The sequence below is a fragment of the Piliocolobus tephrosceles genome, chromosome 15 (genome assembly GCF_002776525.5).
Source record: "Piliocolobus tephrosceles isolate RC106 chromosome 15, ASM277652v3, whole genome shotgun sequence".
Taxonomy (NCBI): domain Eukaryota; kingdom Metazoa; phylum Chordata; class Mammalia; order Primates; family Cercopithecidae; genus Piliocolobus; species Piliocolobus tephrosceles.
In genome coordinates this window covers 75,485,956-75,507,708 of record NC_045448.1, presented here as the reverse complement: position 1 = coordinate 75,507,708, position 21,753 = coordinate 75,485,956, and the positions used below count along the sequence as shown (strand labels likewise).

Below are 21,753 nucleotides of genomic sequence, written 5' to 3'. Positions count from 1 at the left end.
TGTCAATGGGTATCACTGGGGACTTTTGATGAATTTACTCTCCAGACCTGTGTTCTGCTTACTGGGAAGAGGGGAAAGCTTGGTAGGGAGAGGACAGAGGCAAGTGCCGTTTGGATGTTCACATGAGAGTTATATATCCTGACTATGAATCACATTTGCCAACCAAGACCAGTCAGAGGCCCTGAGGGTGGCGCTAATTTCAGCCAAGCTATTTAAACAGTAGACCGCAGGACTAGCCATAGCTGTTCAGTGGCTTGAAATCTAAAGGGTCAAAGGCAACCCAGGAAAAGCTGCCTTCTAGTTCCACTGGGACTGAGTTTCCGGAAAGGCCACATGCCTCTCAAATACACACACTCAAAATCAAGACACCCATAAATTACTCATCAGGCTGGCCAGTAAGTACTGATATGACCGGAAGATGACTACACTCTTAAAAACACTCATGAATCACACATTTGATTATTTTGGAAAATGTTAAAATTTATTAATAGTTAACATCACATAGTTAATTAAACTAGTTATTTATTGTACATAATGACAACATCTTCACTAGACTGAGTGCTCAAGGATTTGAGATGATTCGCTATTCATCACACCCCGAAGATTGAGATCCCATGTATATTACACAAAGCAAAGCCATGTCAGCAAAAGACTGTCAACCTAATTCTGAGAACACAAACATTCAAAATTTATTTTCCAGTGTTCCTTTTTGGAAACCAACAACACATTTTTAATACCTACACACACACACATCTCTACCTTAAAAAAAAAAAAAAAGTGTACCTTCACAGATAGTACCTAATCTTCAAGCTTAAAATTTAAGTTAAAATTCATCTCTATTTTGTGGGCACCCTTTAGTGAATCTAAAATCTACGTGAAAGCTTTTGGCTTTTGTGTAGCAGGAAACACCCACATTTTGGGTCAATTAGTGCAGATGGGAGCAGCAGAAGAGCTACACCAGACAGCAAAGAGACTAGAGCAAAAGAGGACCAGCCCCTTGCTGCTCTGTGCTCCCGGGAGGAGCTGGGCCATTTTCACCTAATTACACCCAACTTTGCTTAAAAGTCGTACAATCAGACACTATTCTCAGCACAAGTTTGATAAGTATACAAAAACCGGGTGCAATTTCATCATGAGTTTCTTTCCATCTTTCCATTCTGATCCTTGTATCCAATTCAATGGAGTTACATCCCTCTTTATTACATAGTATCCAGGCGTAATGTCTGTGCTTGTGTGTATTTTAGAGCAGAGGTGGGCTTTCAGATTCAGAATCAACTGCACTCTTGAAAAGTAGGGACGGAAGTTTTTAAGCCACTCTCATCCCTCCCAGTGGTTTGAAATAAATATTGCGTATAAAAAAACCCCCACAAAAACAGGTCAGCAGACCAATGCCAGCTCAGCCTAGGGAAGCACACGGACAACAATTCTTGTAAAACATTTAAAATACAAACCCAAGGTGAAACTTGCTGGGAGGGCACAAAAACACCAAAAATGTTGTCCCTGAGGTTTTATTTGGTTGTGTAATTGTTCTGTTTTGGTTTGTTGTTGAGGATTAGATACAATTTTAAAAACATTTTTTTTGGTGACTTCCTTTATCTTGTCAGAAAGCTTTAGAATACTGACTGCCCTAAGAATAAAGATTTCTAAGCCATGAGTCCATTTGAAATGATTCCTTTGGTTTCCTTTGCTTAACATCCCATGGAATATTGCCCCAAGAAAATCTCTAGATGGAGGAACCAATTGCTGTGGTCTCTTCAGTCCATTGGCTCAGCCTCCATCTCTGTCCCTGCCTTCCACACTTCCAAGACCACAGGGGAAGGAAGAGCCAGAAGCAACTGCTTTGCCATTCACTCACCCCGAAGAGGCTTCCCTTCTCTTCCCACAGGCGAATGAGGTATTTCTATGACTAGTCAGTATCTTCCCCTTCCGCCCTTTAACTACACTGAGGCCAATTCTGACAAGACTTGCATATCTATATACACAACAAATTAACATATAAATACATTACGTACAACTGACCATTACATGTCAAGATGAAGGAGCAGATCTACTTCAAGAACTAAATAAAATTTCAAATATAAATTAAAATGAAAATACAGTGTTTCCACTTTTGCAGGAAAAATTTGTAAAACAAACCAAAAACTCCCCCTTCCCCAAAAGTCCATCACTCGTGGATAATGTGTGCACCCCGCTGAGATGCGATGGCTGGCCCAACTGCAGGATGCGTCAACTCCTGGCTTTGGTTTCACTGCCCAGATTCGGGATTCCTTGATTCCAGGAATAGCAAATGCTGGAATCCACAGGACAAATGCTTATAGATGAAGTTAAAGAGGGGCTGCTGCATGGATATCCATGGATTTCCCTCCATTGTCGCCCCTCCACCCTCCCCACATCCGCCTGTAGGACAATCAGGCTCACATCCTCAGTGGAGACCTCCCAGATCTCTGACAGGAGAATCAGTAACAACATCAGAGCTGGGGGATACACCCCACCTAGAAATGTCATGTTCAGGCTCCAAGGTGAAGCAACCATATCTTCATTAGTGTCCCCATCCTGTAGAATTATACAGGGACATGGAATTTGGCAAGGGGGATTACTAAGGGTGACAATTTTCGTGTTTTAAGAGAACCAATGGGAATGGTTGTGATGCATGTGAACAAATCCTTATTTGGAACTGCATTTATCTTAATAGGGCCAAGTTTGGCCACCAAGCTCTATGATGAGATGCAGAGACAAAACCTAGTCCAGTGGGGTCCTCTCTGCCAAGGAAAAGCCAAGGGGTCTGTCTCTGACACAAGGGGATGACATAATTTAAAACAGGGAAGAGGGAGAGAAAGAGGAAGTTCCTTCCGATTTCAGGGGTTCTATCGCTGTCCAGCCTCACGGATGCGGCAGGCCACAGCAGTGATGAGCGCTGCTCCCTTTCCGCTGCCATCCTCTGACTGCAGAAAAGACACATCACATTTTGGAGCCAGGTTCTTCACTGTCTCATGCATGACTTTGGCAAAGCTGGAAAAGGTGAGAGGAAGACACAGGAAAAACCATCTTAGTCATGATTGGTTTGTATTTGCACTTAGAAATGGAAAGCTAAGAAGCGATACTGGAAACCCAGAAATAATTAAGAAGAGGAGAAGGATGACAGCTATAATGTATTAAACATTTACTATACATTATTAAGTACCAGAAAACTGTGGCTTGGAGATACTAGTACTATGCCCAATTTCCACATCACATCAGCCATTGGAGAGATTCAATTCTGGGACAAATGTCTGAGATCCCAGCAAATTGTGTTCTTAAAACTAATAATCAGTAAAAGAGAAGTTCAACAGCCATGGAAGCCACAAGTGTGCCTAACAGAGGAGCACAATCTGTTCACAAACTTTGCAGGGGGAGACCAGGACTCATGAATGTGATTTTCTATCTTCCAGGCGCATAGCCTCATATCAGAGCCACATCTGCTCCAAAATGCCATTGGAGGCAAAAGAAGCAGACTTACAGAGTCACTGCTAGGATATCACAGTGATCACAGATCCTTCCTATATGGACCAGAGAAAGAGAGAGTTGTGATCTGTCCCAATACAACAGGGTCAGGACACCCTCCCCATCTACAAAGCTAAAGATGCCATGTCCCAGGGTTGGTGGCTGAGCTTCTGTCCCCCTCCCAATCCTCAGGAAACTTTATGTACAATAACAGTCTGTGACTGTTGCCTGTCAACCCCTGCTCTAGAATGTTGAAAAAAATCTTGCTTCAGAGTTCCAGCATTACATTTGCCAGAATGTTCACAGTAGCACTGTTTGTAATGGTCAAAATCTAAAAGTAACCTAAATATCACATCAATGATAGAAAAAAACCACAATATACTCAAAGGTACGTATACAGCTCTGAAAATTAATGAACTACAACTGTATATTCAATGCGGATGCATCTCTCAACAAACGTTGTGTGAGAAAGCCAGCCACAGAAGAAATACCATATGATTCCATTTGTGGCAGGTTCAAAAATAAGTAAAACTAAACAATATGGATGCATACCTAGATATATGGGGGCGGAAAAGAAAAGCAAGGGACTGATTCAGCACAACGCTTACCCCTGGCACGGTAGTGTGAGGACGCAATTGTGGAAGGGCTCAGAGGGGGCTTCCCACGATGGGGGGTGAAACACAGGCCTATTTCTGGTTGTGAATCTTTAAACTATAATACATGTATTATATACACTGTTTGGAATGACTGATAATTCACTATCAAGTAACAAAGGAAAGAGAGAAAAAGGGGAAAGAAGAAAGAGACAGAAAGAAGGTGGGCAGGGAGGGCTGGGCTCAGGCACTCACTGAGGATGTAGCTTGTAGAGAGTCCCATCCACACCCACTGTCACTTTGAGAGCGTCCAGCCCACGGTTTTCTCGTATCTTGTCCACCACAGCGGCCATGCCTGCGCCACAGAGCTGGGCTGCCCGTCGGGCCACCACAGTGCACACCTCCTTAACAATGATGCTGTCATCACAGGTGCTCTCAAGCCCTAAGTGTTGCAGGATGGCGCGGACTTGCAGCAGGGCCAGGCAATCACTGGGGTGAGAGGGAGACAGCAAATGTTCAGTTATGCACCAAGAGAGCTGGTAGCCTACCACACCAGGGCCTGAGTCCTTGATAGGGGAGGCTCTGTGGGGGTCTGGCTCTCCAGGAGCTGACCCCTCGATGTGGTTCCCATTTCTACATTCAGAGCACTGCTCATCCTACTGGCCTACACTGACTCTTGTTAAGGGTGACAGGAATACAAAGAGCTCCTCATTCCACTCTCCATTCTCGAGATAGAGCATTACTACTACAAAGTGGATACTCAAAACAAAGCAAATTCACTGTTGATCACAGTGGTCAGTTACAAAGCTCTTTCATGTCCATTCTCTCGCTGCTGGTCATGGGTCTGCAAGGCAGGAATTAACCAAGCAGCATTAGACTCATGCTTTATTTCTGCTCTGCTGCTCTGGGTGGCCTGAACTGTATTTGTTCAGTTCAAATGAGTTCCTTTCTATTTACAAAGGAAGTGTAAATAAAGTTATAGTGTAAATAAAGTTATAGAAAGAAAATAAACCCTCCTATATAAAGAAAGCTATTTTAAAAGCCTGGAATCACCTTGAACGTAACAGACCTGTAAGCTAGAACGTATCTTTCTATTCACTGGTGCAGATGCCCGCGGGGTCTACTCACGTCAGTTATCTAGTTCCTGTTCTTCTCTGCCCTGAGAGTAATGGCATAGCATTAATTTTTAAAGGGCTCTGAAATTCACTGTTCTAATTTGGAGCAGATTTTCCACCATTGGACTGTAGGAAGGCGGCTTTGCTCTAACGAGCCACTGTGTGGCATGTGTCTGCACTGCCTGACGTTGCAACATTTACTCAATCCTGGCTGCCTGATTACTGCAGCCAGCAGTTAGGAAGGGCTTTCAAGCCGAGTGTGGATGCTTTAATAGGTTATCTTTCTCTGTGCATTTCAATTTACATGCTATGAGCAGGTATCTTTCTACCTTTGATATATGGTCTAAAACCCAACAATACCACTTTACATGACCTCAGGTCAGGCTTAGCACAAACTTTCATGAGAATGCTCTATGTTTGCCCTTAAAATGACAACTGTCCATAATGTGCTTTTAGTAAACACTATAGACACGAATGTGTTTGCCACTAAACTGGCTTTTGTATGAGTCATGCCCTGAGCTGTGAAAATCCTTCAGTTTGTCTGCCAGTGAGAAAAAAGAAGGATATGGTCCCCTGCTACCCTGAGCCCTGAGCTCTCACCTCTCAATCTGAGACAAGAACTTGGTTTCGAAGATGCCCCTCGTCTTGAGCCGCTCTGAGATGCGGCCTCGGAAGAGCAGCCCACGCTTGGTGAAATCGATGAGAATGTTACGGACAATCTCACCCAGGTACATTCCACTGATCATTTTCTCGAACCTGCAATGCGAGTAACATTCATGGAGGTTAAGTAGGAAGGTGGAGGGATGTGTTGAGACAGGACAGGCCAGCTTAGTCACCCCCAGTGCATCAGAAGTGGCAGACAGGCAGACTCCCCTGATGGAAAAGGAATTGCTACTTGATTCACCTGGGCAGGATCCCTGGTGTCTTTGCATGCTAATTCACAACCTTCAGCAACACTGACCACAGTGCCTGAGGCCCGTGGGGCTCCTGGGGAAATAAGCCTCGGAAAGGAACTCATTTCCTTTCCGAGGCTTATTTCGAAACTTCATGAAGCAATTCAAGAAGGAACACACACCATAACCCTACCAGACTTCTCGGAGCAGGGGAGAATGCTGAGTCTTAATCTTTAACCTCACTAGGCATTCAGCGTGCATTCTCTTGGACCTAATCATCATTACTCAAGTAACTACTGCCAGCTGTAGGGCCCCCCCGTCCTGGTCACTGGAACTAAACATGATTATGCAGTGACTTGAGGGTCTTTTGGTCCTGAACCCTGCCTTGAAAAAAAAAATCGATGTCCCTAGTTTCAACCAATACCCCATCGCCACCCCATCTTGGCTTGACCCAGCCTGCTTCCTTCATTAATGCTGCCTACCTGGTTGGTCCCTAGAGGCATTTTACTCTGTAACTTCTATTCTAGACACGTTTTGCAAAGTGTATTCTGCAGAACGAGGGTGTTTGATTAATCTAGTCAGGAAACACTACTGACAACATCTTAATGAGAAGTGTGTTAGATCTTAAACTGTTGTCTCTCAGCTCAGACCCTGCTCCCCTACCATGCGCAGGGTCTTGTGACACTGGAGCTGACCCAGTGCTCAGCACTGGAAGATGGAGGAGGGAGAGGATTTGCTCTTGTCCGCATCACCCCAGAGATGCTCTGCAGGCTGGCAGCAGCAGGTGCTTCAACTTTCTATTTGTTTCTCCTTAGAGAAACAAATAGTTTCAGACCTGACACAGTTTCTGGCACAACTAGTGCCAGACCTAGGCGCTAGTATTCTCCCACCTGTTCCCTGTTCTCCTAGGCTTTGGGGTGGGAGATGATGCTTCTTACATTTACTAACTCAGAACTTTCCAGGTGCATTTGACAAGAAACCCTTTCCAAGGAACCCTCCTTTATTAACATCTCATGATAACGAGCATCCTGGGAGATGCTATTGTGGAAGCTCTGATCACTTGTTGCCATCCAGTCCTGGGATACACTTAACAGGGCCCCAGTTGGGTGCCTACCTCTGCTTGCCGGGGTTGAGTGAAAGATCATCCACAGCCACATCAAATTCCGTGCAGAAGTCATCTAGGCATCCATTGTCCCCGAAGGCCCCCCATTCCATGTTCACACACATCCGCCCCTCTTCTCCTTCCACCAGTTCCACATTGCGCATCTCCTCCATGTAGCAGGCATTGCTGCCCGTGCCTGCCAATCACAGGATACCAGGGCCTTGCTCAGCACCATCCCTCCCACACCCGAGGCTGTGCAGCCCCATGTGGAAAGGATAGTCTGGGTCCTTACCAACGATGAGGCCAACTTCACAGTGAGGGTCTTCAAAGCCACAGGTCATCATGGTTCCAACTGTGTCGTTCACCACGGCAACCACATCCAGGTCAAACTCCTGAGAAGGCAGAAGCAGATGCCCAGTTCACAGGTGAACCCAATATTCTCCTTTCAGACATTTGCACGGGAGATTTATAGGTATATAAAATATATCTCATACACCATGGCTGGCTCTCTCATTCCACTCAGGTCTGGGCTTAAATGTCACCGCTTTGGAGAGACCCTCCCTGCTCATGCTATTTAACAGTGCCCCTTGCCAGCACACTTGCTCCAACTGCTCTCCTTACTCCACTTCACTCCTTTTCTTTTTTTTTTTTTTAACTCTATATGGTCTAAAAAGGGAAAGCATGAATAATACACCCTTGTTTAGCATATAATCAAGAAATAACCACAAAAATGGGCAACCAGCAGCCCTCAGGGATGCTCTGCTTATGGAGTAGCCATTCTTTTACTCCTTTACTTGTGTGTGTGTGTGTGTGTGTATCTGTGTGTGTGTGTGTGTGTGTGTGTTTCACAGCTCTTAACAGCACCTGCCACTAGGTCATGGGCTTATTGTTTATAGAACAAAGTTTTGCTGTGGTCACTCCTGAACTGCTAGTGCTGAGAGCATGGCTTGACACACAGTGCACACTCAACAACCCATGCAGCCACACTTAACGTTGCCCTCACTTTCTGAACACACAGACCAGGTCAATCATCGAGGAGCTGACACATCAGGCCTCGTGCCATGTGTCTCCTACCTCTCGCCGGTGGATCGCTTCCTTCAGCAGGGTCACCACGTCCTCGCCCTCACAGCCAGATGCCTTGAAGCCTTTTGTCCACTTGAGGAGGATGCTCTAAAAGTCACACATAAGCATGAAGAGGACATCAGGGAAGGGCTCCCAGGTCAGACAGATCCCCAGGAGTCACCAATCCTCTCACCCACAAATTAGTCTAAACTGTTCCTAAGGTACTTACTTGGATTTATTGAGCACCTATTGCGTAGCAGGTACTGGGCTAAGCATAGATCATGTATTACATCATTTAATCCTCACAGCACCCTTGTGGAACATCTATCAGGTTTATGGCCACTTTATAAGAACCTGAGGCTCTGGAGTGACTTGCTCAAGGCCTACAGCTTGGAAGAGAGAAGCAGGATGCACCCTGAGGCCCTCCAACCCCAGTGAATGGGCTCATAAGCACCATGCAGCTGCCCCTGCTGTGCAACTTCTTCCTATCTGCTTGCTTCGCTCACTGGGCAAAGCAGTTTGCTCTGTCCCTATCCTTTACATCAGAAGGGTCGGTGTACGTCTCCTAACTTTCAAACTCCACCATCTGGTGAACAAGTGCTTTGCCCACAGCTGGGTGACAGCTAGGCTTCACCACCACCACCCCATGTCTTTCACTGAGGAAAACAACTCCGGGTTCCTCCTCAGCATCCTCAGTGGCCCCTTGCCTTCAATATGGTCCTCTGGGAGCAGATGCATGATGACTTTGAACCTGGGGAAAATGCTTTGGGTTTTATTCCCTGATGCCCTCTCTGCTGCCACAGCCCACCAGGAAACAAGCCTCAGGGCTTCAGACCCCTTACCCAAGAGCTCGGCTTCCATAAATGAGCTGTGTGGTCATAACCCACCCACTTGCATGATTTCTCCAGGCCCTGCTCAGGGATTCAGCCCATCAGCTTGGCATTTCATTCACATCAACCTGGACGTGTCACACTGTGTTCAGATCCCAGGAGATTCAGAAAACAGAGCACATACCCTCAGAGAACTGGCTGGCACACCCACGACCACACAAGCGTGTGCTTATCTCTACCCAGCTCTCCACAAGTTAGCTTCATATCTCTGACGAAAGTTTGTATTTAAGGAATGTTCAAGTAACATTATTTTAGGTGATCCTTACTGATAAGGCAAGTGGAGGCCCAACAGCTGGGGAGGCTCACCCCAGGCCAACAGCTGGGAGACACAGCTGGGGGGCCACTGAGCCCTAGGGCCTCTAAGCCTGGGGCCTCTGCACTGGCGGGATTTCCCAGTCATAGGAGGATCTTGCCAGAGCCCACAGGGAGAAATGACTTCTGCTTTATTTGCTCTTAATTTTTACGGCTCTAGACCTAACAAGTGCTCCTCACAGAAACCTGGAACACAGAATAAAACCTAATCCAATGGCCTGGAATCTCACAATTCAGAAACAGTTAACACACCTTCCGGTTTCCCTGGCAAATATGTAAATAAGTATATACCCTGTTGGCATGAAAAGTTAAGATAGTGTCTACTTGAAAATATTTTGGTAGGAAGTCTAGAAGAGGATATACACTGGAGTGTTACGCTTTTATCATCCCGTTAACTGTATTTTATATTTTTCTGTATCATGAAGAGATTACCATTTCTAAAGAAAAATCGTTTTAAAACTTTTTAGTCATACCACTAGTATTTTTTCATGTAATTGAAATTTCTTACAAATAACTAGTGGCTGATACTAGGCAATAAGTGGGTCATAATTTATTTAACTATTATCTCACTATTGAACAAATGTGTTTCTAATATTTGTTATAATAAGTAATGGTCCATTAAATAGTACAGAAGTATTTGTCCACATGAGGCATAAAGCAATGCTGGTCTGGTTAACACTAGATGAATGTTAATAGGTGTTGAGAAATACCAGACTAAGCAGAGTTTCTATTGCAGAACTTCCTAAAACCTTAATTACACTAGTGCACATGGGGAATTCTCTCAGATAAGGAGAAGAAGGAGGCATTTACAGAACTCAGTGAAGCAAGTAGAGGGCCACTGTTGCAGGGACCCTATAGGAAATGCTGGTCTTTCCTTGTCACTGGGGTAGGCTTTTCTGTGCTGGCCCAGCTCTTTCTGTCACTTGCTCCCACCTACATGCCCCTCTCCACACTGGGCAGCCTGCTCGCTTTTCCTTCCCATCAACTCATTCTTCTGATTTGTTCCAAGTCCTCCTGACGACCCCAGGTATGCACTCAGATTAACTAACAACATCTGTCTCACTACCTGTCCTGGGGGCTTCAGTATCCAGTATCCATCCCATTAGGGCCACATTCCAAACAGCAGCTCTTCCTTTTCTGAGCTTGCTTCGTCAGTCCAGCTTGCTTGTAAGCATCTAAAGGTAGGAGCCATGCCTTTTACGCCTAGCAGTGGCATGTGCAACATACCACACACCGGCAGCGTGCACATGTGCTTCTTCATGACTGAGACGGAGACACAACTGCTTAAAAACAGTCTCCTGATAACCTAATGCCCAGGGCTACCAGTCATCAGCAGCAGACCCAGCACTGCCTACTTAGTTCTCCACTTCTCGGGGCATTCATGTCCAGAACATCTGGGAGTGCCAGATCCTCACGCACCTACTTCACACCCAAGGTAAGTTGAAGAGGAGTGAGAAGCAAAGATGAGACCAGAGAAGAGCCGGGGTATCCAAACAGCAGGAGATGGCATGAAAATGCCCCGATCCCATAACAAAGACCTCAGGAGCCCCACAGCATAACTGAGAGCACAGCCTCAGGCATCAGGAACCCAGAATCCAAATCTTGGCTTGGCCAGTCCCAAACTATTATGACCTGGAGCAAGATACCCAGCACCTCTGTAGGGCTTATTTTCCTTTCTGTAGAATGGGTATTCAAACACGTCTCTTATATGGTTGCTGTGAGGGTTAAATGAGATAATGCACATAAGAAGTCTAACATAGTACCTGGCGTAAAGTAAGTGCTTAAAAATGATATATTCAGTAGAGATGGGGTCTTCCTATGTTGCCTAGGCCAGTCTTGAAATCCTGGCCTCAAGCAATCCTCCTGTCTCAGCCTCCCAAAGTGCTGAGATTACAGGTGTGAGTCACCATGCCGGGCAGTTGTTAAGATTGAGTAACATCATCATCATTGTCCCAAAGGCTGTCACAGCTGAGCTCACCTACTTAACCTCCACCAGCCTCAACTTACTTATTCCCATTGAGGGGTCCCTCCCCACTACTAGTCACTCACATCCTTCTTTCCTTACTCTTAGCTCAACTTTCTCCCCTGCTCCATACCTGGCTGGTTTAGAGTCAATAAAGCCCTCAGGGGAGCCCTCCAGGAAGGTGTTATTACCTCGTCCAGGCTGTTCTGCTGGCAGGGGAAGGAGAAGGTAAAACCCAGAGGCAGGGACACGCCCTTCATGCCCATGTACTCAAGGAAGTCTGCGATGCACTGGACAATGTGGTCAAAGAGCTGCAGGGAGAAGTTAGGACACTGAGGGAGGGGCCCTGGGCGGGGCAGGCTGCCCCCAGCAGGGCCCACGCAAGACCTCAATGTTTCTTTCCACCCAGAAGAAATGCAAGCTCAGGCACAAACCTGAGTCAAGACCAGGCTGGAGCCCTGGGTCCAACCAGCCCTCCCCAGGGTCACAGATAAGCAGAGAAAGCACTGTCCTCGAAGGCAAGAGGTGGCATCCACCAGGGGCCCCCTCCTGGAGGCGCCACCCTGCTCACCTCGTCCCCGGTACCGTGCATGACCTCCTGCGGGATGGCGTAGATCTTGTTGTGCATCTCCACTCCACCCCACTTCCCGTTCCGAACACGCACCAGCAGGACCCGGAAATTTGTTCCTCCGAGGTCCAAGGCCAAGAAGTCCCCTTTCTCTGGAAAGTAAGCCCAGACAGAACATGGGGAATGCTGAGACAGTACACTTAAAACTATCCAAATAGACCATTCTTGTTCCATCAAATGCCAGCTTACACTACATTCTAGAATACAGAAGGAACAGAAGAGTCCAGCTCCCTGAAGGAAAATCTTTTAAAATGAGAAAACCCTTCCTTGTTGGACAATTACAATGTGCCACGTGCCTCACACACAGTCCTGATTCAATTCTTAGGAAGCCTTGAGAGGAAGACACTGCATTCCTCTCTTAAGGATGATTGGCATCTGGCTGATAGGTTAAATCACTTGCCCAGGGCCATACAACCAGGACAGGGTAGAGCAGGGACCAAATCCCAGTCTCTGTCTCTGGAACCTCTACCAACTGTGCTACGCTGGCCTGCTCATCGACTATCTTCTCTGAATTGGAATAAGACCACCATTTCTGAGGTTACAAGAGTTACAGCAGGGGTCAGAAATCTTTTTCTGTAAAGGCCTGGACAGCAAACATTTTAGGCTCTGTGGGTCATGCAGTCTTTGCTGCCACCACTCAACTTTGCCAAGACAGTGCAAAACAACAGTAAGATAGGCATGGCTGTATAATAATAAAACCTTATGTACAAAAACAGGTGGTGGGCCAGATTCAGCCCATGGGCCATAGTTTGCCAACCCTGACTCAGACCAACATGATGATTGCAGGAGCAGATTCTAGAACCTGAATTCCTGGGTTTGAATCCCAGCTCTGACATTTTCTAGTTGCGTGAATTTAGGCAGGTGTCGTAACTTCTCTGCGCCTCAGTTTTCTGTCAAAACACAGTTTTCTGTCAAAATTAACTGCTAGTATTTTTTAAGTTAACAAAGATTAAATGAATTCATACACATAAAGTGCTTCGACACACAGTAAGTATTGAATAAGTGTTGACCATTATTACTGTTTGCAGAGGAGCACCTTGTCTGAGTTTATCAAAGATCAGAACTCCCTAGTAATACAGCTGAAGAAATGTGTTCTGTTTCAAATGTCCAATGCTAATGCTAAGGGAATCCTCCCAAGGCATCAACACTAGGACAAAGGCCCACCATGTGAGCCAGGTGGCAACCCTGCCGCGTACCTGTGCCATCAGGGGTGGCACACACGTAGGTGGGCAGCATCTTGACGGGGGCGATGGCGTGAGTCTCCTTGCTTAGACCTCTCTCCATTTCCACCTTCATCCTCCTCTTGACCTCCAACAGCTGGTCATGGCTCAGCTGCAGAGGCTCCAGTGTCTTCTGGCGGGCACGGTGTTGATCGGCCAGCCGGTAAGCCACTGCTGTCACCATGGCTGCACCTTTGCCACTGCCATCCTCGGAGCGGAGGAAGCGGACATCGCAGTCAGGCACCAGCCGCCGCACGGTCTTATGTAGACACTTAGCAAAACTGCAGTTCCCCGGGGCGGGAAAGAGACAGGCGTCCATGGTTAGGGTCAATGGTGCAAATGGTTAGACAGTTGCCCACCGCCTTAGCCTAAATGCCAAAAAGCACCTGCAGGAGTGGGTGCTGCCCTAAATCTCCTCTCTCCACTCTCCCAAGTTAGGAACCACTAGAAGAACATATCCACTATGACCACTGGGATTGGTTCATCCCCACCACTGAAACGAAAAGAACTTCTAATAAGCCACTGTCCCCTACATGCAGTCACACAAGACCTCCTCTTCCTCACTGAAGAAGGCCCCCTGGCCACTGCTCCTCTGTCCAACATGGTACCATCAGCCTCTTTGCTGGAGCAGCCCTGTGGTATGAGGTGGTTCTGATGCCACCTACTTGTCTTGTTCCATCATTATTTCACTAGCTGCTATCTGGGAAAGACCCAAAATTAAAAGCTAGAGATGCTCTTCTGGACTTGAGCTTCTCTTTTGCCAGTTTCTGCCAATGATCCCAAAGGTGTCTGCACAGCTAAAGACAATGGGTGTGTTCAGCCAGGAACTCTCTGGGTAGTGGCCACTTGGAGTCACGGTCTCTACGGCCTTCCTACTCCAAGTGTGATCTGTGGGCTGCAGCCTCACTGGGGGCTGTGAGAGATGTGGGATCTCAGGCTCACCCCAGACCTTCCGATCAGAATCTGCCTCCTAACAAGGTCCCCACGTGACTCACGTGCACACTCGAGTTTTTGCATCACTGAGTAGGAACAGGGAATCTCAGGACTGAGTCCTCCTGCACCAACCAGTTAAGAAAACGAAGGGACATTGACCTGGCATTCTTATTAGGTGAAAATGGTGGGGAAATAAGTAGGGTACAAAAGAGAGACGTCTTCTAGGTCTCAGCTGAAATGTGAACATTCTGATACCTATGACCTGAGGGATCAAAATGTGGACAGGGCAGGATCAATTTAATACCAAGGTCAGCCAGAGAAGCTGGTAACCCCCACTGGGCTGGGGTGGCCCCTGGCAGAGGACATAGCACCTGCAGGAATCACCAAGAATTCTAAGAGTAAAGACAGGAACAATAATGCATAAAAAAGAGGATGGCAAAGAGAGTGCCCAGCAGCCAGAGGAGCTCTGCGGAGAGCCCGAGTCATTGGTAGCCTTCAGAAATCGCCTCCACCCATGCCAGATATGACTCCCTCCCATTCCCCCTTGCCCAGGCGGGAACTTTTATTCCAAGACCCTCAGCCCCATGGTCCCGCCACACCGCCCCTGAAAGCAAAATGGAGCTGGCATGAGGAGTCACTCAGACCCAGGTGCTCCAGGAACTCTGCGTCTCCAGGCCCTGCACACTGACTCACTGGGGGTGTTTCTTGTAGACGGAGCCGTCGACCCCAACAGTAGAGCGCAGCCGCTCCTCGCCTTTGTTCTCCTTGATGCGCTGCAGCACGGCGGCCAGGGTGGCTGCACACAGGCTCGCGGAGCGTGTGGACACAATCTGGCAGATCCGGCGAGTGGCCACACAGTCCTCCTGAGTCGGGTCCAGGCCCAACTGCATCAGGACCTCACGGGCCTTCCGGATGCCATCCTTCTCCCTGGGAAACAGAAAGACAGCATGTGGGCCCATGTCTGACCCACTGTGGCCAGTGTGTGTGTGTGTTGGGGGGTGGTAAGGAAGCCCTTTAGCTCCAGCAAATTCACTGCCCAGTGGGGACAGAATCCCTCTGCATTGCTCAGTCCACCTGTGTGGGGCAGGAGAAGGGGGAAGAGGGTGCAAAATACAGTACAGCCACCCGGAGGCTCCTCTCCCAGAGCCGCCCCGCCCCCCCCCCCCCCCCCCCACCAACATACGCACACACAGAGACACAGGGAGTTGAGAAAAACAAGTATTTCTTATGCATGTGCTATGTAAAAACAAGGCCCTGTTCTTGGCGCTTTACCACTGAGTTGTGTGAGAGTTTGTGTTACATTTGCTTGTGTTAGGGGAGACAGACAGTGTCTCTGCTGTCAGCCACTCTCTACGTGTGAACCCTGCTGTGATGCCCACCTGGTTTCTCTCTCTAAAGCAGTCGGAGTCTATTGCATTTCACCATGGACTTGGCACCGCTTTAGCTTGTGTCTAAAGACAGTTGGTAAGGGGCTAGTGCTATAACCTTAGCACACTTCTCAAGGGAACTAAATCTTGTATCACCTGGGGGTACTTGCATCACCTTGGGGTACAGCAAAAAGTAGGCCCCATTCCTTCAAGAGCTTCCCCTTAAAACAAAGTCATTCGAACTGTTCCACTGCTTCATTTGGCTCCAAAGACACCTCCTCTCCACCATCTGGTCCCTGAAACACCAGGACTTCTTCAATCTACAAGTGGAAATCTCAAGAACAACAAACGAGGCCCGCCCAACTCTTGGGATATTGTTAACAAAAAAAAAAAAAATCAAGCCATCCTCACTCTCGCCCCTGCTGGGCTGTGAAAATGCAGGCCCCAGCTCTGCTTATTAGAATTAATTGGGTAGCTATATCTCTGGCCCATCCAAAGACCTCGCTTTCTATTATGAAGCAGGGGTCATGATAGAGTCCTTTTTGAGAATTGCCAATAGGGAATCAGATGTCAGAGTTTCAGGAGAAGGAAAAAGAGGCAGATGCAGGTAAGTCATTCAGGGGCCCTCTGGGATCCTACAGCTTTAAACCCAGTGCAATAGCCCAAGTCCCTGCATATGGAGGCCAACCACCGTTCCCAGCACCATGAGTCACTGGTAGCAATCACACTAGAAATCGACAAGAGTGGAGACTGGTAAGTGAAGTGAAGTGAAGCCATAGGCCCGCCATGGTCCATGTCGTGTGAGACCCTCTTGCAGTCTACACTTGAAGAGTCAAAAGGTAGTGCCCCCTCCTCATTCCCCAACTACCCATCCAGTCTTGCGGTGACCCAGTGAATAGAGGGTGCTGGCCAGAAGCTCACCCTTCGATATCTGAGATGTCTTTGGTCTCAAAGCGACCGGTGTTGAGGAGCTCTGGGCTGAGTTTCCCCCCAAAGAGCAGCTCCTCCTTGGCCATCTTCACCAGGATAAGCCTCACCAGCTCCCCCATGTACATACCACTGATCATCTTCTCAAACCTGCCGGAAGACACAAACCAAAAACATAAAGTCCCTGTTGAAGCAAGATGTGCACATGTGAAACTTTACAACTAAGGCTTAATGTGTGCTTCATGGCCCAGAAGTAAGATACGTGGAGAGGTGACAGCTCAGGGGGGCTGACTTGGGCTGTCCCTGCAGGCTGGTGGGCCTTGACCTATGGAGAAGAACAAATGAGCCTTAAATAGCCAAATGAAACACCCAGGGAGTATGGAACATTCTGGAACAGCCTGTGTTTAAGTAAAGTTATGCATAGGGTGGTAATCTTTAAAAATCTTCTCTAGCCAGGAAATAATTTTTAAAATTAAAATCTTACATAGCCCAATATTTATTTACAAGAGAAAATGGCAATCTGATTAAATATGTGGCACAGGCCTAGAAATTCAACTCATACTGTCCACCCTGCAAGTTGTTCATGGGCTCCAGGGAAAACGGTGTGAAAACCACCTGGGCCAGGGGATGATGGGGCAACATTATAAAGGCAGATTGGGACAGAGAAATCCGCACTAGGCTAAGAGCTCTAAATGACAGGTCTCAGGGGTCTGGGAGTGAAACACGCTTCTGAGCAGGCAGGTGACAAGATAAAGGCATGTTTTAGAAAGGCAGGGGCCGGCCCCCAAACCGGCAGCGCGGTCAGGTGATTTAATTTTTCAACACTAGGTGGCACTGTTTTCTTTGGTAATTGGACTTTCTGGCTGGAACTGAGAGGAAACCAAGCCCTGGTGATTCTTTTTGGCAAAAGGCCCATTTCTGGGTGTTTGAGAAAGAACGTGTCTTAGAGGAGGCACCTGGGCCTGCTGCCACTGACTAGGATGAGCCCCAGCGAGGAGGGGGCCCAGGACTGAGATGTGAAAGGGATTCCAAGGTTACCTTTCGGAGAGGAAACCCAGGCCTCCAGGAAGCAGCCTGCTGAAGACCCAGGGCCAAGTACAGCAGCATCCCAGCTAGCTGAGAGCTGGCAAAATTGCGACGATGACAGCGCGCATTTTAAATGTTAGTGCACCCACACAGGCAGAACTTCAGGAGAAGGAAACCAGCGTGGATGCGAGCCTGGCTTCAACAGTAAGGAACTCCGTGTCTGCCCCAACATCTTCTCCCACACGGCTGGTTCTATGGAAGCTGGGGGGAGTGAGGTGGGGGGGTGCGCTGGGGCCAGTGGGGCTCCCAAGTGTGGGTGGTTTTTTAGAATGGATGATTTTTTATAAGTTTTTATTCTAGTTTTTAAAAACACTTTGTTCCAGTCAACATTTGGAAGATGCTTACTTGGAAATACATTACAGGGGGCAAAAATTGTCTATGGTGACTTCAGGGCTGCCATGGATGACAATTTGGTGGGTGTCTGAGGATAAGCCGGGGGTGTGTTGTCATGGTCTGGCTGGCAAATTTGTCTGTTGACATTTGAAAGGGCCTATAGTTCCTCGGAATGACTTGGGTGTGCCTCATTCGCAGAGGCAGACACTGAGTGATTTTTCAGCTCAGAAACCTCTCATCAGCCGTGGCAGACACAACCAGTACGTTCCTCAGAAAGTCCAAGTAAAGGACTCATTTCAACAAGTGAAAGAAGCTTGTGACTTAGGTAAATAAACCATGCTTTGAGAAAGCAAGGACTCTCCTGGAAAGAAAAAGGTTACCCACCACTGACTTGGTTTATAGGGTTCAATTTTCCTCTCCAAGTCGAGATCTGCACGAAAAGCTTTTCTACAACAGTCATAAGACAAACGATGATCTGTATTGCTCAAAATATTTTGCAACTGCTTCAGACCTTCCTGTTTCAAGACCTTTCACACACACATTTGGCAAATGTTTGTGAAAGTGAAATAAGGTTTTGTAAGAGATAAAAGCAACTAAAAACAAAGGCAGGCCAGGCTGGAGAATACAATATTCAGGATCCAAAATGCTAGGAGCCCCTCCTCCATCCAGTCCCTCCAATGTCCAAGGGAAAGAGGCCAAGGAAACTCCTCAGCCAATGTCTCCAGAGGCCATGGGTCTGCCTGCAGCTGCGGCAGAAGGCCCTGGGACCCCAGGGACCAGCAATGAGCAGCCAGCTGTCAGCCTGTCCTCTGGGCACTGATGGAGTTGGAGCTACGAAAGGAGCTTTCAGAGACCCTAATCTTGGCCACCTCAACACAACTTTTCTTAGGTGGCTCACAGTTCCCATGGACAATTTACAAACAGAAGGTGGAAAGAAAGAACAGGGCCACCCACTTACACTCAGAATAGAACCTTCTAAAATGACTCCTGTGAAGGACACACATTATTAGCTATAATCTGGTGTATCCGCTTGCTCTCTGTTTTAGATCCTCTCGGCAATTTATAGTCACAGACATTCCTATGACCAGTGGCCGCCTTGGCAACCACTGGGGATGTAAAACTGTAAAGAAACAACCCCCTGGCCCCGACCAGCCCCAAACTCAGCTCCAGGCCCCCTCCAAGCCCACTCGCACAGGAAAGGCCTACTCACAGTTGCTTCCCCGGGTTCAGCGAGCCCATGTCAATCTCCTGGTCAAACTCAGTGCGAATGTCGTTGAGCGAGCCATCATCCCCGAAGGCCCCCCACTCCATATTGATACACATCCGCCCCTCGTCACCTTCCACCATGTCGATGTGGCGCATCTCTTCCATGTAGCAGGCGTTGCTGCCCGTGCCTGCCAAAACAAGGGATGGCTATGCACACACCTGCTCCAGCCCCTTCCCATCCCTCTTCCCTCTTACACTACTGTCCCAAGACTGCCCGGCCAGTGTGGCTGGGATTTCTCACTGCAGACTCTGGGGGCATCACAATACATGGTCTAATCTTCTGCCACCCCCAACTCCATGAGTCCCTGTTCAGCTCTCCAAAGTGATTGGACCATTATCTCCTAATATGAACCAAAGGAACAACCAACCCATGAGCCCCTTCTCCCTTTCCGGCCCACACCCCCATCTCTTGGCCAGCACGGGCCCTCATGCCCAGTATTCACTCACCCACAATGAGACCAATCTCACAGTTGTGGTCATCATAACCACAGGTCATCATGGTCCCAACTGTGTCATTCACCACAGCCACAATGTCGATATCAAAGTCCTGTGGAGATCAAAGGGAGGGCTCTGACCTTCATAATCACAGAGGGCAACTTTCCTAACACCAGCTGTACATCACTCGTCCTCTTCTACCTCCTCCTCCTCTCCCTCTCCCTCTCACTCTACGCTCTCTTTCCCCTTCCCTCCCCAGAACTCCTCCTGGAATAAGACTTTTAACTGATTCTCTCTGTGCACCATTCCACTCCCATGTCAACATCATTCCAACTTTCTTACTTAGAAATGATATTCAAGTCTTCTTCAGGTTAAGAACTAAAGAGTTTTTCTTGTGCCAAGGCTAAGATTATTTATCCATTGCAATAATCTAAAAAACCCCAAAGCAGCAGATCATATGCAAAATTATTGAGTACTTGTGTCAGGGAAACGAGAACCTCTCCTTAAGCTCCACACAAGCAGATCATGATGAGTCAAAGACATTCAAGGAGTCGTCAGGGTGGACCCAGAAAAGCCCACAGACCCCAAGCTCCTGCCACCCTACTCACCCCTCTCCGCTGGATGGCCTTCCGGATCAAAGTCACAACGTCTCTGCCTTCCACTCCACTGGACTTGAATCCCTTGGTCCATGAGACCAGGAAACTCTGGAAAAGGACCAAGGAGTGAATACTGATTTCCCACTACAACTGAAACTCACACCATACCCCTCAAACCTCCGTCATTGGCAGAGACCTCTGCCACTGGGATAAAGTCATGGTTGAATATTTGTATTACTTCCTGGCTAGCCTGGGAAAAAGAAACTCAGGACAACCATCACTATAAGACACAGTCACGTGCCCCATAACAATGTTTCAGTCAATGACAGATTGTGTATACTGTGGTGGTAACAAGATTATAATAGAGCTCGATAGTTACTATTGCCTAGTTTAGATACACAGATATCACTGTGTCACAATTGCCTATAACATTCAGTACAGTAGCACGCTATACAGATTTGTGGCCTAGGAGTAACAGGCAGTCCCATACAGCCTAGGTGTGTAGTAGTAGTAGTCTGTACCATCTCGGTTTGTGTAAGTGCACTCTATGATGTTTACACATAAGTGAAATTACCTAATAAAGCATTTCTCAGCACATGTCCCCATTGTTAAGCAATACATGACTGTACTTGTTTCCCTACATCAGTAACTCTCCAAGCATCTTTCTTCCAAGGGTCTTTATCACAACACTTTAGACTGGGGAGTTCCTGAGTTCTCACTGTGGATGGGATAAGGATACTGTGCAATGTGTGTGGGAGACAGAGTGATAAAGAGCACTCCCAACCCCCCAAATATTTCTTCACCAGCCCCCACACTGACATACACAGTCACCCAGAGAGGCAGAACTTCATCTCCACAATCCTCCAGTGCTACCACCAACACCACAGCAGGTGGCTCAGAAGTCCCTCTCGGCCCTCCCAGCCCCAACAAAAGTGTCCAAAGAGCCCATCTTACCTCATCTAGTTTAGTCTGGTGGCAGGGGAACGAGAAGGTAAAACCCAATGGGAGCTTCTTGTCTTTGATTTGTAGCTTATCCATGAAGTTAGCCAGGCATTCGGCAATGTGGTCAAACAGCTAAGGACACATGACAGGGTGGTAAGCAGAGAGGTCGAACAGCATAGAGATTAAGGGCATGCACTTCTGGCTCAGCACATAACTAGCTGAATGTGTGCAAAACCCATTATCTCCTCTGATATCTTCATTTGCTCATCTACAAAAAGGGAATTATAACTGGACCTGTCCTCATGGAGTTATGAAAAGGAGTACATGAGTCAATACATATAAAGGCTTAACATTAGTTTTTGCCCACTAAATATTGTCCTCTACTTAAGCCATTTATGTAAACTGCTGTCAAGATAACCCTGTGAGGTAGGGGAAATCATGGCCAACATTAATCAGAAAGTCACTGCATGCCTGGGGAACAGAACATTCTTTGGTGGCCCTGTCAGAAACCCATTGACATGGATGGATGCCCAGTTGACGGCCGTACCAGAAAGGCCAGCCTATCTTGCTGCCAAGAAGTATTTCAGCATCCCTGTCTCTGGTGATGGGG

The 21,753-nt window shown here is 47.5% G+C and overlaps 1 protein-coding gene across 2 annotated transcripts in view; it reads right to left on the bottom strand.

Annotated features, from left to right (window-relative positions):
• Positions 1-459: 459 nt before the first annotated feature.
• Positions 460-21,753, bottom strand: part of HK2 (hexokinase 2) — a 58,432-nt gene continuing 37,138 nt past the window's right edge. For both annotated transcript variants that reach the window (XM_023187960.3, XM_026456437.2), the window contains exons 4-18: positions 21,156-21,275; positions 20,214-20,309; positions 19,618-19,717; positions 19,115-19,298; positions 16,480-16,635; positions 14,885-15,118; positions 13,235-13,539; positions 11,982-12,130; positions 11,602-11,721; positions 8,258-8,353; positions 7,476-7,575; positions 7,196-7,379; positions 5,789-5,944; positions 4,329-4,562; positions 460-3,009 (exon numbers count right to left, since the gene is read on the bottom strand). In XM_023187960.3, the coding sequence (XP_023043728.1) occupies positions 2,865-3,009; positions 4,329-4,562; positions 5,789-5,944; positions 7,196-7,379; positions 7,476-7,575; positions 8,258-8,353; positions 11,602-11,721; positions 11,982-12,130; positions 13,235-13,539; positions 14,885-15,118; positions 16,480-16,635; positions 19,115-19,298; positions 19,618-19,717; positions 20,214-20,309; positions 21,156-21,275 (2,379 nt within the window). In that variant the 3' untranslated portion in view covers positions 460-2,864. The remainder of the gene's footprint in view (positions 3,010-4,328; positions 4,563-5,788; positions 5,945-7,195; positions 7,380-7,475; positions 7,576-8,257; positions 8,354-11,601; positions 11,722-11,981; positions 12,131-13,234; positions 13,540-14,884; positions 15,119-16,479; positions 16,636-19,114; positions 19,299-19,617; positions 19,718-20,213; positions 20,310-21,155; positions 21,276-21,753) is intronic.